General features: G+C 48.6%; 1 protein-coding gene across 1 annotated transcript in view; it reads left to right on the top strand.

Moving 5' to 3' along the window:
- LOC101942026 (protein eva-1 homolog C) overlaps positions 1–13,031 on the top strand; it is a 293,295-nt gene that overhangs the window by 117,055 nt on the left and 163,209 nt on the right. Inside the window, exon 3 of the mRNA XM_024101094.3 lies at positions 300–423. Within this exon, the coding sequence (XP_023956862.2) occupies positions 300–423 (124 nt within the window). The remainder of the gene's footprint in view (positions 1–299; positions 424–13,031) is intronic.

Raw genomic sequence — 13,031 nt, 5'->3', positions numbered from 1 at the left:
CTAACTAAGGTCAAGGCCCCATTGGGCCAAATACATTTTTAGATTAATGTTGTAGCATTAGGCTGAACTTGGCCATTGTTGTTGGACTGTGTGTGCACTGAACAAGGCTGGGAAGAGTCCCTGGAATTCCAGGGCACTGAGAATTGGCGGCCTCTTCAGTGCAATCTCATCATGCTGTTCAGTGAGGCCAAGATCACACTGCTGCTCTGAAGCCTTTCTCCATTCAGTGCACTCTGATAGGTACTAAAGTGCTTCTATTTTTCTGTTTGTTTTTTGTATGTGTGCCCTTGCCCGTGTAGAAAATGCTGGATGAGTGCCAGGACAGACGGAGCTGCCAGTTCCTTGTCAATAGCCGGCTGTTTGGTCTAGACCCGTGCCCTGGAACCGGCAAGTACCTCATCGTATGGTACAAGTGCAGGCCAAGTAAGTATCTCTCCAGTGAGTCTGGTTGCTTTTGTAAGATCAAAGTTATCCCTAGCTTAAGCCTTTGCAGTGAGGCTTCCTAGCATTCTCTTTTGTGGGGATTTTCACTACCTTCCGCCTTTATTTTCAATGTAACATAAACCATTTGGGTACAGAAGAGCCCTCTCCCCTGCTCTCTCAAGGCATTGCTGTTAGACTTTTTCCTTCTCATTGGCAGTCTGCAGTAAGGATTGTATTTGCAGGTGCCAGAGAAAGCTCTTGCCAACATTCAGCTTATGCCCTGCCCTGGTAACATTGTCTTCCTTGGGTGGACTGCTCCAACTTTGTACTGCAGAGGTTTCCACTCTGCGCTGACTAGATGCGAGGCTGCACTTCAGAAGCCATTAGTACAACACAAATTGACAGTGTGACAGCAATCCATGTGGCCCAAACTTTCAAAAGTTGTGTGCCTAAAGTTAAGCACCCAAATAAATGGCCAGACGGGAACTGTGTCTGCCCAGCATCTCTGAAATATGGACCACTTTTTTAGGTGCCTAACTCTAGGTACCCAAGTTTGAAAATGTTGGCCTATAACTTATTTTGTATAGCCCCTTTCATACAAACCAGATCCCAAACCTTTTTGGAGAGTGAAATAATACAGTTATGAAGTTATCACAGCCAACAATAGCAGAGGGGGAGAGGAAATTTAAAAAGGTCTGGGCAAGGACCAAGATAGATCTGATATCAGAAGAGATTTTAAAATAAATGGTGAGCCGAGGAGAAGGCTCTTGCTGCAGAATCCCGAGTCTGATACTTGTTGAGTGGGGGGAGCTGGCAAGATCTGTCAGGAATTAAATGAAAAGGGGGTAATGAAATATCGCTACCATCTGTTAGTTGTGGTCTTTGAGCAGGTGAATGGAAGGTCCATCTTTGTATGAGAATTTTCTCTGTATAAAATAGAAGTGATTAGCACGTTGTTCTGACAAGTTTCTGTTGTTCTGCATCAGCTGTGTTGTCTTGCCGTGTGTATAATATGCTGAAAAGGAATGTCATGAAAAGGTCTTAGGGTTTGTATGCAGGTTCTGGTGAGGACTGTAGACTGCTGAAATTTTGAAGGTGTCATAGAAGCCCATCTCTACATGAATATTTATGGCTTGAAATGCTCCCCTGTTCACAGGTGTGACAGGAAATGACTTGTGTGTGTGAGCTGAATATCTGAAGTGTGGGGGCAAAGGGGAATTTTCCTGAAAGACAGCAGAGCTTTGCTAGATTGCTTGAGTTTATTTCCCCCAAGACATTTTCCATGCAGCTATAATTTTGCAGGGTGAACCAGGGTCACCTGATACATTTTATTGTTTCTCAGTCAATGAGCAAACTCTTCCTGGGAATCTGATCAGTTCGTAATACCATTTATAATGCATTGACCATTAGGCTTGCACACTGAATGGCAGCAGCATTTTGAGCTCTCCACAGAAGCTTCAGGACCAGGGGTCTCAAACTCGAATCACCAGGAGGGCCACATGAGGACTTGTACGTTGGCCTGAGGGCCGCATCACCCGCCTCCCGTTGTCCCCGGCCCTGCCCCCCCACTCCACCCCCACCCTACCCCTACCCCTGCCTGAGGGGTGCAGCAGGGGGCTCAAGGCAGGGGGTTGGGGTGCAGGAGAGGTGTGGGGTGCGGCAGGGGGCTCAGGGCAGGGCGTTGGAGTGCAGGAGGGGTGCAGGGTGCAGCAGCGGGCTCAGAGCAGGGGGTTGGGGTGCAGGAGGGAGTGCGGGGTGTGGCAGGAGGTTGGCAGGGAGTTGGGGTGCAGGGTGCAGGAGGGGTTCGGGTTCCGGCCCGGCACTGGTTACCTGGAGCAGCTCCAGGGTGGCAGGGGGGCGCATCGGGGCCAGGGTAGGCTCCCTGCTGGCCCCGGCCCCATGCTGCTCCGCTCCGGAAAGAGGTGGGCACCACATCCCTGCAGCCCCGGGGGGGAGGGGGAGCGGAGAGCTCCCTGCGCTGCTCTTGCCTACGGGTACCTCCTCCGAAGCTCCTATTGGCCACGGTTCCCCGTTCCCGGCCAATGGGAGCTTCAAGGGAGGTAACCACAGGCAACAGCAGCTCATGGAGCTCTCTGCTCCCCCTCTCCCCGGGGCCACAGGAATGCGATGTCCGCGGCTTCCTGGAGCAGCGCGGGGTCCTCAACATCATGGGGTTGGCAAATCCGCAGGCTGGATCCAAAGCCCTGAGGGGCCGGATCCGGCCGGGGGAGGGGGGACGCGGCGCGCTGGGGAGGAGATGGGGGGGCAGCGGGTAGCTTGGCAGGCCGCAGGGAAGAACCCCACGGGCCGTGTGTTTGAGACCCCTGTTCAAGACTATCTGCAGAGTAATGAAATAGCAGGGGTGTCACAAGAGCTAGTGCTCATATATGTTGATTTGTAGTCATGTTTTTAATTTGCACTGCTTTAAGGGCAAAATAAGGTGAGATATGATCTTCTCATGAGCTCAGTTAGTGAATGGCAGATATACCACAAGGAGAACAGATATACCACAAGGGAATCATCAAAGTAGCTAAAATAACACCAGACCAAGGAGAACAGGTCTGGTGTTATTTTAGCTACTTTGATGATTCCCGCCGGCATTAAAAAGCCAAAAGATGTAAATACAAATATTGTAATATTCTAGGGGAACCCAAATATGCAGCCCTAATAAGTAGTGAGATCGTATGATTCAGTCCTGGAAGCTGTGGTCCAGTGAGGTGGTGGGCATCTCTGGGGAGGACTGAGCCCCCTCATCTCTTGTCATTGATCACCAGAAAGTATTCACCACAGGAAGCATAAAGGCCCCAGAGAAGTGTGCTAACTGGTACCTGATCTGTTATACGTTTATCAAAAGCCACAAACAGCGTTTCAATCCCCACAACTACTGCCTACAAATACTTGGATACAGTCTGCCCGGTGCATACTTTGTAGTGTTTAGAAGGCAGATCTGAAGCATCAAACAGGAAGGTGTGAGCTTTCCTGCGCTGATTGCCATGCTGGAGACCTGCCAGGAGCCCCAGGATTGCCCGAAATAGGCACAGGTATTTGTACTGAATCTTTAAAATAAATAAATAAATAAATAAAAACCTAGGTAACCCACAGGTGAGTGTGTGTTACAAGGTCCACTCTAGAGGCTACAACTTGTTACAGCCCATAGCTATCGCTGCTTGGTTCTTTAGCTCAGGCTGTAGTAGGTCCTACTTCTAGCTGTGGAGGTCTCTGGTTCAATCCCTGGTGTGGGGGGCTGCACAACTTGTAATAATGGCTTTTATTTGTATCTTTATTAATGAATGAACAGCTTGTTTGAATTCCCCCTCCCCACAACATAGTTGCCATTGAGCACCTTTGCAGTTACTGGGTGTTGGGGGTCGATGGCTGCGTGTTTCCCTAGGGCCAGACTTATCGCCCCCGTGGTGTTAACGCAAGGTGCAATGGAGTGCTGCTCTCATGTTCCTTGCAAGTGAGTTTCAATCCTGCTTTGCTTTTTCAACCAGGTGGCTGCATGTTGGTTTTGTTTTCTTTCCCTTGAGCACCATTCAAAAAGATACAGGGATGGAATGTGGAGCAACATGCCTGCCAGACTGTGGGGTTGGGGGAGACCTGGCCATCCAGCCAAGACAGGGGGAGATTAAAAACTTCTCTCGCCCCTGCACCATGAGCCTGTCTTGGATTCCAATGCTGCTTACTAGGGAGACAGGAAGGGGTGCCAGAGAGCTGGCGCTGGCAAGTTACTGAACCTCCCCTCTTGAAAAAGAAGAAACTAAAAAGAAATAGTCTAGCTTTGCTCTTCTTCAACCACTAGTTGTGAGGCGCAATGTCGGAATCATGGCATGACGTTCTTTGGCCTGTATTATGCAGGAGGTGAGACTAGATGATCAGAATGGTCCTTTCCGGCCTTAAACTCTCTGAGTCTATGACACTGAGGGCATGTATCTAAATACACACGTCTCAGGTATGTACATAGCTCTGTCCTTAAATGACAGCGGCACAGTAAGTCCTGTATAGTGGCTAGATGGTGTGTGTGTATATATAGATATTTCTGGGGTATGGAAGTGCTGGGGAGATCAGAAACGGTCAATAAAATGCTCCGCTCATTCTAATCTATTGCAGCTTGCTAATGACTGTAAGTTACTGCTGCTGTGTGTTCTCCCTCCAGTACCTAATACACATCTGCCCACATCACCACTGGGGAGATTTTCAAAAGCACCTTAGGGGTTCAGGAGCACAAATCCCTTTAAAACTCAGAGACTTGTGCTCCTGAATCCCTTTGGTGTCTTTGCAAATCTCACCTGTTACTGGCAGCCTCAGCACAGAGGCTTCGAGGTGGGTCCCCCCCCCCAAGTCAGGACTGGGACGTGTTGAGGGGGGCTGTGTGGGGAAGCTAGTGCTGCTGCGGCCTAGGCAGTAGCTGTTCTACGAAGGTCTGATCCGAAGTCCACGGAAATCCACTGACTGCAGTGGGTTTTGGGTCAGGTCCTGAATGCATGGAGGATTTCAGTCTGCATGGCACTTTTCAGGAACGTTAAAATAATATCTTCCGCAGAGTATGATTATTTCTCACCAGAGTGCAGGTAACACACTGATTTTGTTTAGAACCATGACGTGTAATTACCCCGTAATCTGAAGAAACATCATTAGAAGGAATTGGCACAGTATTTAATTGGCCTCATTCACATGCCTTCTAACTGAAATCCTGATTCCCCAATATTATTAAAAATTGTCGGGTGTGTTTATTCCCCTCCAATCTGGGAGACATAATGCTGTGTAGGATCTTCTATTGCTGTACACCAGAAAATACTCATTCTGTGTGCCATAAATATGATGCTCTGGAGGGGGGGATGGCATAATCTAGTGCTTGCAGTCAGAGGCCGGGAACAGGACTCCTGGGTTCTATTCCTGCATTGGCCTATGAGACCTTGGGCAAGTCATTTAACCTCCCTGTGCCTCAGCAAAATGAGGATACTAATGCCTACCTACATTTGTGGGGTATTTTGTGCTTCTTCAGAGGAAATGTGCTGTATAAAGTGAGTTATTTCTTAATTACTATTCTGAGAGGAGAGGAGAGATTTCCAGCGCACTTTACAACTTGGCTTCTGCCTACATGACCTCCGATTTCCCAGTCCTGCCATGAGTGCAGGGGACTGGACTAGATGACCTCTCAAGGTCCCTTCCAGTTCTATGATTCTATGCTCTGCCAATCTTCTTGCCTTACCGCAGTTCTTGACTCCTTCTCCCCCTCCTAACCTCATGCCTTCTTTGCCCCTCTCTTCTGGAAACAGTTCCCCTTTCCTCCTTCAAAACACTTCTAAAGCACAACCTGTTCCTCATGGTAAGCCAGCAGCAATGTTCTCTTGCCACTCTTTCTCTCTGCCCCATTGTATTGTAACTGCTGTGCCTTAAGATTGCAGGCTCTTTGGGGCAGGGTATCTTGTTTTTTATTCGGTGTTTTTATCTGTTGTAAAATGCTACATGAAGTTATCACATGGTATAAAGGATTGTTGGACACTGATCTGTACCAAACCCCTTCTACTGAACATTCCTGGGATCCAAACTTTGCTGCTGACCCCTTTAACTGTGATGAGCCAGACCAGAATGTGGGCAAGTTTGGATGTGGGTTGTGATCCAGACTGGAACACTGTAGCTCAAACCCTACTGTAACTCTTAAACAGCTGCTATGTTCCATCCCAGAAGTGGTTGCACTGCAGTGGTGGGTGCTGTGATCCTTGTGTCTTTGCCTCCTTTACTCATTATGTACATGTTATTATTTCATGTAATGTTTGCAAAGCACTGTGTGATTCTTGGATGAAAGGTGCTAAAGAAGTGCAAAGGACCATCCCTATGTAATTCCTGCTGTAGGAGGGGACAGCCTTCAACGAATTTCAAGAGACCCCAACTTTCCCCTGGGAAACAGTCACCTCTACATCCCCGTAAACAGGTCTACCGACAGCAATTCCGGGCCCCAGGGCAGAACAGTCAATGCCTTCCCTCCCCCCCAGCTGCACCCGAGGGACACGGTCCGCCGGACATTTGGGCGGTGCTGCGCCTGTGCTGGCTAGTGCCCAGTGAGCTGCCGGTTGTGCTGCTGCCGGTTGTGCTCTTCCGGCACGGCTGGAGCTTCCACATGCCTGCCCGGTAGCGTTGCCAACTGTCTAATCGCGCAAACCCAAAGACCCTTGCCCCGCCTCTTCTCCAAGGCCCCCTCCCCCATCCCTCCGTCACTCACTCTCCCCCACCCTCACTCACTTTCACCAGGTTGGGGAAGGGTTTGGGTTGTGGGAAGGGGTAGGGGTGCAGGCTCTGGGAGGAAGTTTGGGTGCAGGAGGAGGTGTGGGGTGTGGGCTCTGGGAGGGAGCTTGAGTGCAGGAAGGGTGCAGGTTCTGGGAGGGAGTTTGGGTGCGGGAGGGGGTGTGGGCTCTGGGAGGGAGCTTGGGTGTGGGAGAGGTGCAGGTTCTGGGCGGGAGTTTAGATGCAGAAGAGGTTGAGGTGTCAGGCTCTGGGAGGGAGTTTGGGTGCGGAAGGAGGTGTGGGCTCTGGGAGGGAGTTTGGGTGTAGGAGGGGTGCAGGTTCTGGGAGGGAATTTGGGTGCGGGAGGGGGTGCAGGCTCTGGGAGGGAGCTTGGGTGCGTGAGGGGTGCAGGGTGCAGGCTCTGGGAGGGAGTTTGGGTGCAGGAGCGGGTGTGGGCTCTGGGAGGGAGTTTGGGTGTGGGAGGGGATGAGGTGTTGGGCTCTGGGAGGCAGTTTGGGTGCGGGAGGGGGTGTGGGGTGCAGGCTCTGGGAGGGAGTTTGGGTGTGGGAGGGGGTGTGGGCTCTGGGATGGAGTTTAGGTGTGGGAGGGGTTGAGGTGTCAGGCTCTGGGAGGGAGTTTGGGTGCGGAAGTGGGTGTGGGCTCTGGGAGGGAATTTGGGTGCAGGAGGGGGTGTGGGCTCTGGGAGGGAGCTTGGGTGCGTGACGGGTGCAGGGTGCAGGCTCTGGGAGGGAGTTTGGGTGCAGGAGCGGGTGTGGGCTCTGGGAGGGAGTTTGGGTGCAGGAGGGGTGCAGGTTTTGGGAGGGAATTTGGGTGCGGGAGGGGGTGTGGGCTCTGGGAGGGAGCTTGGGTGCGTGAGGGGTGCAGGGTGCAGGCTCTGGGAGGGAGTTTGGGTGCAGGAGCGGGTGTGGGCTCTGGGAGGGAGTTTGGGTGTGGGAGGGGATGAGGTGTTGGGCTCTGGGAGGCAGTTTGGGTGCGGGAGGGGGTGTGGGGTGCAGGCTCTGGGAGGGAGTTTGGGTGTGGGATCTAGGCTGGAGCAGGGGCTGGGGTGCATGAAGGGCTCAGGGGGTCGACACTTACCTTGGGTGGCTCCCGAATTCCAGAAGCGACCAGCAGACCCCTCTGGCAGCGCAGTGGCTCCTAGGCAGGGAGCCCAGGGGTCTCTGTGTGCCCTGCCCACAGGTACCATCCCCACATCTCCCATTGGCTGCAGTTCCCAACCAGTGGGAGCTGTGGAGTTGGCGCTCGGTCCGGGGCAGCGCACGGAGACACCCCCCAGGGGCTTCAGGGATGGTGCCGGCCACTTCCAGGAGAGGCGCGGGGCGACGAGCAAGGGTGGGAAGGAAATCTTTTCAATTGCCCGGATCCCTGGGCAATTTCCCCCTTTGCTCCCCCCCCCATTGGCAAGCCTGCCCGTAAAACATGGCAATAGATTTTGGGGGAACCTCCTCATGGCATGCATTGAATGTACCATCACACATTCAGTTCCCTTAGGACCTGATCCGGAACCTTTGAAGCCATTGACAGGTTTCAGAGTAGCAGCCATGTCAGTCTGTATCCGCAAAAAGAACAGGAGTACTTGTGGCACCTTAGAGACAAACACATTTATTTGAGCATAAGCTTTCATGGGCTATGCATCCGATGAAGTTGGCTGTAGCCCACGAAAGCTTATGTTCAAATAAATGTGTTAGTCTCTAAGGTGCCACAAGTACTCCTGTTCTTTTTGAAGCCATTGAGAGCTTTGTCACTGACTTCAGTGTGCTCAGGATCATGCCTTTACGAGTTAAATCCTCTGAGCTCAGGACTCTGCCTGAAAATCCTAGTTAAATTACACCCATCCTTAAGACTTACACGCTGTTGACATGATTTGCTGCACGCTATGCACAAGAAAAGGGAAGAACGTTGGAAATAATAGTTTCTTTTGGAGCTATAGAAATCCCTGGCATCTTTAACACTAGTGATTGATTTTAGTGCTGGGATAGATTGGTAATTCAGTAGCTATCAACCCTGTCAGAAAAGCATTAGTCTCCCTCGGGAGACAGTTTTATTGGTGGCAGGAGAAGTTCATTGTATTGTTCGCTGCATTGCTCTTTGGTGGTTCATGCCTTATAAGAAGCCGGGCGGACTGTGGGCTGTTAGAGTGGCACATTCTCCTGGCCTTGCTATTGAGGGTGTAAAAAAGGCCCTGAACTCATCAGCTCATTCTTGCTTATCTGTATTATTTCAAAACTGTTTCGATTGGGTAGGGAGTGGAAATTTATAAGGGTAATAAACCTCAGGCCGCAAGCGCCGCGGTGATGAAAAGGTGTAAATAAAGGAACGTTATAAATGTCAGAGAGCAGATCAGTGAGCCTGGGATCAGACTGAGCCTTATAAATGAAACTTTAATACTTGCAGTTAATTCTGATTAAGCCACCGATGTGCAGACATTTTCAGATGCTGTCAAATAGCCCCATCCCTGAAACACACTAATCACTCGACTGTCAGGAGCAGGATTAAGAGAAATGCATGATTTCACTGTCAGTGAATGCAGAAATTATTGTCAGTCAGTGCATGCACTGTGTATGTGAGAGGGTCACAGAAACCCCATCTGACCCGAGTGAGAGTGAAAAATAAAGGGCCTGATTTTCCTCTTGCCTTTGCCAGTGGAATCCTATTGATTTCAAAGCAGTTTCTCCTGACTAACTCTGGTATGAAGAAGAACAGGAGTACTTGTGGCACCTTAGAGACTAACAAATTTATTAGAGCATAAGCTTTCGTGGACTACAGCCCACTTCTTCGGATGCATATAGAATGGAACATATAATGAGGAGATATATATACACACATACAGAGAGCATAAACAGGTGGGAGTTGTCTTACCAACTCTGAGAGGACAATTAATTAAGAGAAAAAAAACTTCTGGTATGAAGGAGAATCCAGCACCCAAATGGGGGCTCAGGTCAGTTCCCATTTATGTGAATACAAGGACTCCCATTGTCTTGAAGGGGAGTTGGATCAGGACCCTGGTATCCAGATGTAAACAGCTTTAAAGGCAAATTCTGCATTCTCTTGCAGTTCCCCTGCTCAATTCTGACTTGAGTTGTGTAAATCATAAAGCTGTGAGTTCTTTAGACTCAGCCAGTCGTCCCCTGGTGTTTGTGTTCTATGGGTTCCATTGGGAGGGGTGGTGGTGGTAAAGAATTCTTTTTTCACCTATCGGGTTTTTTTTTTTAGGACTTTGATGAATAACAGTACATGAAGACAACTCGTTCTCTCCAAGCTGCTCTTTACAGAGGCAGATGGGTAAATAGTATTTCCTAAAGCAGTTGGGAGGTCACAACCTTTGGCCTCAGGTACAATAGACCTAAAATAATTGGCAGATCCTTAGGCATTGTGTATAACAGTCATAACTTTATGCACTGAAGATTGAGATTGCATTGTGGCAGACATTTCAATGGTGACAAATGACTTTGATTGTTGTGGGGAGGTGAGGGGGAAAGTTTATTAATACAATTAGTCAAAGTGACATAGGAACTCCCGCTGACTCGGAGAGGAATAGGAATTTTTTCACGGTGATTAACCAGAACAAACATGTGGAGAAACCAGTGTCAAAGTATTTTAGAATGAAAAGTAAAAACAACTCCTCCCGCCTCACTCATAAAGCAGTATCAAACTGTTAGGGAAGCCAAGTAGCAGCTGTAAATGGTATTCCAGTGGCAAAGAGTTCAAGATAGCCTGAAAATACACATTTAAGAGAAACCAAAAGAGAAGGCACACATCCCATTAAATACATCCTTGTTATCTAGATCTCACCTCTGCAAGCCTTTACTAATGTGAGGGTGAGGATCTGCAGAATTGAGCCCTGGTCTGGAGCAGGCACATGGCCTCATCCGGCAGTACTCAGGGCAGAGAAGTGAATAATAGGGCACTTCATGTGGGAGCGAGAGAACTATTCGAGGATGATTGCGATAGAGCAATCAATCTGAATGGATATCTTTTGGAATGAATGAAGAGTGAATTGGAAAAGTGTTGGGATACAGATTTGGCACTGGAAAGCTCCAATGGTTAAAAATCATGAGTCGTATCCCCAAAATCATGAGATTTGTTTGAAAATAATGAGATTTTTTTTAAAGGTTTTTTTATTTTGTGTGTGTGTGTTTTAATTTGCCTTCTGGTTTTTGAACGTTTTAAGAGTGCAGGTGGTTTGCGTTTTCAAGCTTTTTCTCTGCAAACATGAGGGTTAGAAACTTGCTTTCATATTTTAGAGGAAAGCTGAGATTCTCATCTAAATCACATGCATCTAGGAGCTAGGACTTTATGAAACACCAAATATTGTGAGACTCGTGCTGAAACGGCGAGTGTTGGCAACAGAGTTGGAACAAACACTAGATTTTGTCACAAGAATCCATTAAAGGAAATGATGTGTAAAATTGTCCAGGGAGTCCTGTTTAAAATGGATTTTCTAAAATGTTAAAGAGTGGATTAAAAAGTAGACTTTTATGAGGTAATAATTAGCATACTGTAACAGGGTGCTCCCCATGCCCCGCTGGGTTCAGCCTCCTGGCCCTGCTCCCCAGTGAGTCAGGACCACTGGAAGCTGGTGCAACACCCGTGCTCTTTATTCCTGTGTCCGGTCCCCACCACCAAGCTCCAACTATTTACAGCTTAGGCCTAGCACAGGCCTTAGTGGCAATCGAGTAGCTAGCTCCTTCTGAGCTTATTCTCTCCTTCTGGTCTACAACCTCCTCTCAGGCTCACTTCCTCCCAAGCGTTTAGCCCCTGTTAACGAGGCTGGCAGGTGTGGCCAGTTTCCAGGCCAGTCCTAGCTAGTGGCCCAATCCCAACCCATTTCCTCTGATTAGGGCTTCCCCTGCAGTGCCCTGCCACACATACACACAGGATTTATAAAATTAAAAGTACTGGGCCCAATTTCCCCCTGACTTATGCCCTAGGCAACCCCTGTGACTACAGAATAAATCGGAACTGGATTAGGTTGATTAACTACTACTAATTCCTTCTCCTAACATCTGTGGGAGCAGGGTAAGTATGGTTACATATTTTTCAAATGGGGAAACTAAAGGACAGAGTTCAGTTTACACAAACAAGTTTTATACCAGTTTATTTAAAGTGGAGTTACTCCTGATGTACATCAGTGTATGAGAGAAAAAAAATAGGGCCAATGAAGAGCTGGAATTGGAATTTAGTTGTCCCCGGCTCCAAGTGTTAAATGTAGACCTCATCTCACAATAGAGTGTCTACATTTCAATACCCTTCTCTTTCACCCTTTAGATCACCCTATAGCTTTGTTTGTCTGACAGTAAAGTCCAACCCAGCACATCTGAGCCTGGCTTTGAAAATGAAAGGTAACAGTTAATTTGCAACACTGCCAGCCTTTTCAAAGCAGAATATAAAAAGACAACTGCTTTAGTCTAATGAAAGTGACAAGCGGGAAAGTCTCCTTTTAAATGCTGCAAATTGGCTGGATGCATCACAGGGATAATTTAAAAGGAATCTGACAGGGTCATCTATAAAGAACAATCTTTCCACTTGTCAGAAGAGTTTCAAACCTCCAGAAATTATCGGTGGATGAGTTTGCAGGATGCCTTTTGAAACTGGCAACATTTTTGCTCTATAAGTAAATATATTGTCTTATTAGATGTAATGTTAAGACTTTTAGGGAATAGCTACACTGCAGTTAAAAACCCACGGCGGGCCCATGCCAGCTGATTTAGGTTGTGGAATTCGGGTTAAGGGGCTGTTTAGTTGCGATGTAGATGTTTGGGCTCAGGCTGGAGCCTGGGCTGTAGGACCCGGAGAGGTGGGAGGGTCGCAGAGCTCAGGCTGCAGTCTGAGCCCGAACGTCTACATCACAATTAAACAGCCCCTTAGCCTAAGTCCTGCACGCTCGAGTCAGGTGGCATGGGTCAGCCATGGGCAGTCAGATGACTTTCTGAACAGATAACTACTTACAGCCAGGCATCAGGTTAGCACACGTTAGTCTTTAAATCTCCACTCAGTGCAGTTAAAAATAAAAAAATTAATCAAAAAAACTTCTGAATTTTTCATTGTGTATTTCAGTGTTTGTGAAATGTGCTGGCTTATTAACAATCTAGGGTGGTGGGTGGAGCCCACCACAACAACAACCCCCCCTAAACCTAGACCTCTACATTTAACTGATTATGGAATGAAAAACAGGGAAGTAAGTGCAGGTCACAGGCTCAAAACAAGGGATCCAGTGGGGGACATGCAGCAGAGCACCCTGGACAATGTCCACTGCCTCAAGAAGGAGTCCAGGGAGTCAGTTGATGCCTCCCAGAGGAACTATTACTGGATGCGTGCTGGCCTATTAAATCCTGAAATGATGGGCAGAGCCCACCAAGCAA

The sequence above is a fragment of the Chrysemys picta genome, chromosome 3 (assembly GCF_011386835.1).
Source record: "Chrysemys picta bellii isolate R12L10 chromosome 3, ASM1138683v2, whole genome shotgun sequence".
Lineage (NCBI taxonomy): Eukaryota > Metazoa > Chordata > Testudines > Emydidae > Chrysemys > Chrysemys picta.
This window is presented reverse-complemented; position numbering and strand designations above follow the sequence as displayed.